This window comes from Loa loa (assembly GCF_000183805.2).
Source record: "Loa loa unplaced genomic scaffold supercont3.2, whole genome shotgun sequence".
NCBI lineage: Eukaryota > Metazoa > Nematoda > Chromadorea > Rhabditida > Onchocercidae > Loa > Loa loa.
The window spans coordinates 182,386-186,170 of NW_018108182.1; the positions used below are offsets into that span (position 1 = coordinate 182,386).

General features: G+C 29.6%; 1 protein-coding gene across 1 annotated transcript in view; it reads left to right on the top strand.

Annotated features, from left to right (window-relative positions):
• Nucleotides 1–2,534: 2,534 nt before the first annotated feature.
• LOAG_16379 (CBR-TAG-241 protein) overlaps nucleotides 2,535–3,785 on the top strand; it is a gene marked incomplete at both ends in the record, with an annotated part of 16,723 nt that continues 15,472 nt past the window's right edge. Inside the window, 2 exons of the mRNA XM_020449033.1 lie at nucleotides 2,535–2,739; nucleotides 3,649–3,741. Coding sequence (XP_020307486.1) covers nucleotides 2,535–2,739; nucleotides 3,649–3,741 — 298 coding nt within the window. The remainder of the gene's footprint in view (nucleotides 2,740–3,648; nucleotides 3,742–3,785) is intronic.

Below are 3,785 nucleotides of genomic sequence, written 5' to 3' on the forward strand. Positions count from 1 at the left end.
TTGGTTTCATTTGCGATATAATAATGCATGAATTATCCTATTGCTGTCACAACTTCAAGGTCCCCTCCTTATCTCTGATGACAATTACGACAATTTGACACTCATGAAACAACATTCTGAGATTTGACTAATTTTTTTTTCGTATCTCTTTTTGCATTTTTTCTCAAGAAAAATTTCGTGTTTAATTCATATACTGAAATCTTTATTCCGGTATATACTGAAATGTTTCCTCCGGTTGTATGCCGTAATCTTTATTCCGGATCAATTCCACTTGTTAACTTCGGCTGAATTCGAAATTTGAAAGGATCCACTATAAATGGACTGAAAAATTTTTTGAGAAAAATGGAAATAATGATGAATAATAATAAACGACAAAGTCATTTTTACTTACAATTATATTAAATGAATTGAATTATAGCAATTAAACGAAATATTTAATTCTGTTTGACATCTGTTTATACTAATTCCGGAAATAGAACTGCACGAAATTCCGATAATCCTACCAGCAATCATTTACTCCATTTTTTGCATTCTTTCCCACTTTTTATTATTATGTCATGGCTGTTAACATCAATGTTACTAGGCTAAAAATTAAACTGAGTAAATATTATTGGGTTCAAATCACTAGACTACCTTTTGTAGCATCTCATTGTAATCTATTGTAAAGACTGTTGATGTTAATATTACACTAGGCCAAAAATGAAACTGACTGAATGCTGCTAGGCTCTAATCACTGGGCTTTTTGTATCATCTCATTGAGATCAATCGTAAATTGAACGTATTTCTGTTTACATAACTTTAAACTTTCAATTTTTTTGTTAACTTTTAAACTGTCACTCAAACTGCTGAAAGTATGGATTTATCTACTATAACGATACATTCATTCATCCATACTGATTATTGTTGTATCGTTGGTGACAAAGTTTCGTACAGGGTGACATAGACCAATGGACCTGTTTGTGATTGTCATGTATGCGCTGCACTTCAAATATCTGAGATCAGGATAGTGTAGAAAGCTCGAGATCTCTTCTTCTTCAAACATGATCGATCTTCTTTCAAAGGAATACTCTAATTTAGTTCATATTTATCGCATCGTCATATGCACAAATTGCACTATTACAAATACTTCTCCCTTGAATTCCTTCAACTTTTAATTTTTTTATTTTTTTATTTCTCATATCCTATTCTATTTTCAATACTCATTCCATTAATTTCTTTGCTTTTCACTTAATTGTATTAGTTTTTATGTCATTCACTTTTTCTATGTTTCTCTTACTTCCACCCAATACCACTTTTTTCTTTCATTAAGCATTGTCAGTTCAAAAGCATACAAACTTTAAAGTAAATTTCATTGTTAAAAAAAAAATTAAGAATATACCGTAGTATTGGGCTTAAATACCAATAGGAAGTACATTATATATACTTTCGAAGTTATTAAATATCAGCGTAGAATAAACGACGCATCTGTGGGATGAAATGGTCGAAGGCGCAGATGTTCATGTTAAACTGTTGTGAAATTAACGAAAACAAAATTCATTCTTTCTTTCAAACTTCAATTGTATACCTTCTTCTTTGGTGATTTACTATCTTTTTTCTTTTACTCAATAAATCACTATCTTATGTGTCTTCTTCTTTGTTATCATTAAAATTTGATATGTTTGTTTTTTTTTTTTTCTACTTTAACGCTTATGCAATTCATGCTAACATATCTTTGTTTTCATTAAAATTTGATATGTTGTTTTCTTTTTTTTCTACTTAATGCTTATGCAATTCATGCTAACATATGGAGACGGTGATTTGTGACTATCATTTACTTATCAGTTAAATCTTTGAAATACTTTGTGTTTATCAAATGATTTCATATGTTTTAACAATGACTAATTTATTTATGAAAAATTCAAGCAATTTCTCGCTTAAAATCATTTTTTCTTTTCGCAAACAGTTATTTAGTAGAAGATTTTTTCTTTTTTCCTTCTTTTTCTTTGGATTTCTATCATTCAGTAATCAGTTCTGATCCAAATTTTATAGAATTAACATTTATCAAGTTGAAATTACTGCATATAATAAAAAGTATTTCGAGTTACTTTGTACATTTAAATGATGACATTTGCATATTCTTATCATATCACATGAATTTCTTATGAAGCAATTTAAATGATCTTGAGGTTATAAAACTTTAATTGCAATTAGTCAGGGTATTGCTTAGCAAGATACTCTTATTGTTTTGAAAAGATCACTTAAAATTATTTGATTTTTGCGGAAATTTTTGAAAGAGTATTGCTGTTTGACTTGACAGAATTTTTTACTGTGACATTTCTCATGCATTTAAGCATATAATTATAAACTTTGAGGAGAAATAAAAATTTTAATGCTTTTATTGATAGAAAGTATTTTAAAAAAAAAAAATCGCTAACACGGATTGCTTAACATATAAGCATTCTTTATTGATTATCTAAAAAATAATCTGAAACGCTAAAATCTTCCTCAACAATTACATGTTTACTATTGAAATAATATTCAATGATATTGCAGTTATGTCATCAGAGGCGTCCTGTTCGGGCTTTGAACCTCAAATTTATCTACGAGAACGCTGCAAGAACTGTTTCAGCTTACGTTCAAAGCATAACTTTAAAAGTGATACCGAAAGGACCGCCATTATCAGTAATAATTTTGATAACAGTTCAATGAATATTAGCCAACAGCAGCAGCAACAGCAAGAATCCCTTGCTACTTTGAACGGTAAATTATAAAAACACTCATTGTTGAATCATCCATAAAACTTGAACAGTATCCGGATAATTTTTCAAACAGATTCATGGGACCTGACTAATATCCGGTTAATTTCAAACGAATAACATTAATAAGAGCAATCATTTCGATTTTTACTTTTCCTTCTTCTTCATTTGTAATATTTTCTCTCTGTACGTCTAATTACGTTACGTCTAATTTCCTGTATTCTATAAACACCAAAATTATTGGCAATAATTCTTTGAATCATCCCGCACACATATTTTTCGTTCTTTCCGCTTTCTTCTGGAAAAAAAAAATGATTAAGAAAAGAGCTAATTAATAAATGTAATTACAAATTCCTCTCATGACTCTTTGGTCTTTTTCATTATATTGCAGAGTTAAAATAAAAATGATGTCAAACCAAAATGATACAAAATTATCAACCATATCAGTGCAGTGACAGATGAACTTTAAAGAAGAAAGGATGGATATTAAGACATTTAATCCTCCACGCCTGGCAATAACTAAAAATAATTCTATTTTGCTTTTGTCACCATTTAAATCCTCTTCTGATCACATTCTTTCTCCCTTAAATCGCTTATTCCTTCCTTAAAATATTGATTTACAACAAATTTATCAGTGATATCATATCATCATATAATCAGCAGCATCTGCAGTGACAAACGATACTTGTCTTCCATCCCTTCAGAAGCAGCTGTTGATTTCCTCTCACAATCACTGATAAAGTGATAAAAGTTTTTCTTTACTGCACAACTAAAAAGAAAGTCGAAATATAACTAATTTGATCATTTCCACATGTTCAGCTATAAATGATTGCAGAGAAAAGAAAAAACAATTCAGATAATAAAATTTTAAAACAGTTCAGATAATAAAATTTTACTCATTTCAAATTCTCAGCAACAAAAGAGCGAAGTCGAGAAAAACGACGTTCCTGGCGAGATAAAACATCAACCGGACCGGATAACGGTGCTCCGGAACATATCAACGAAGGTTAGCAATGCTAAAAATATAATTAGCATTTGTAGCGAATATTG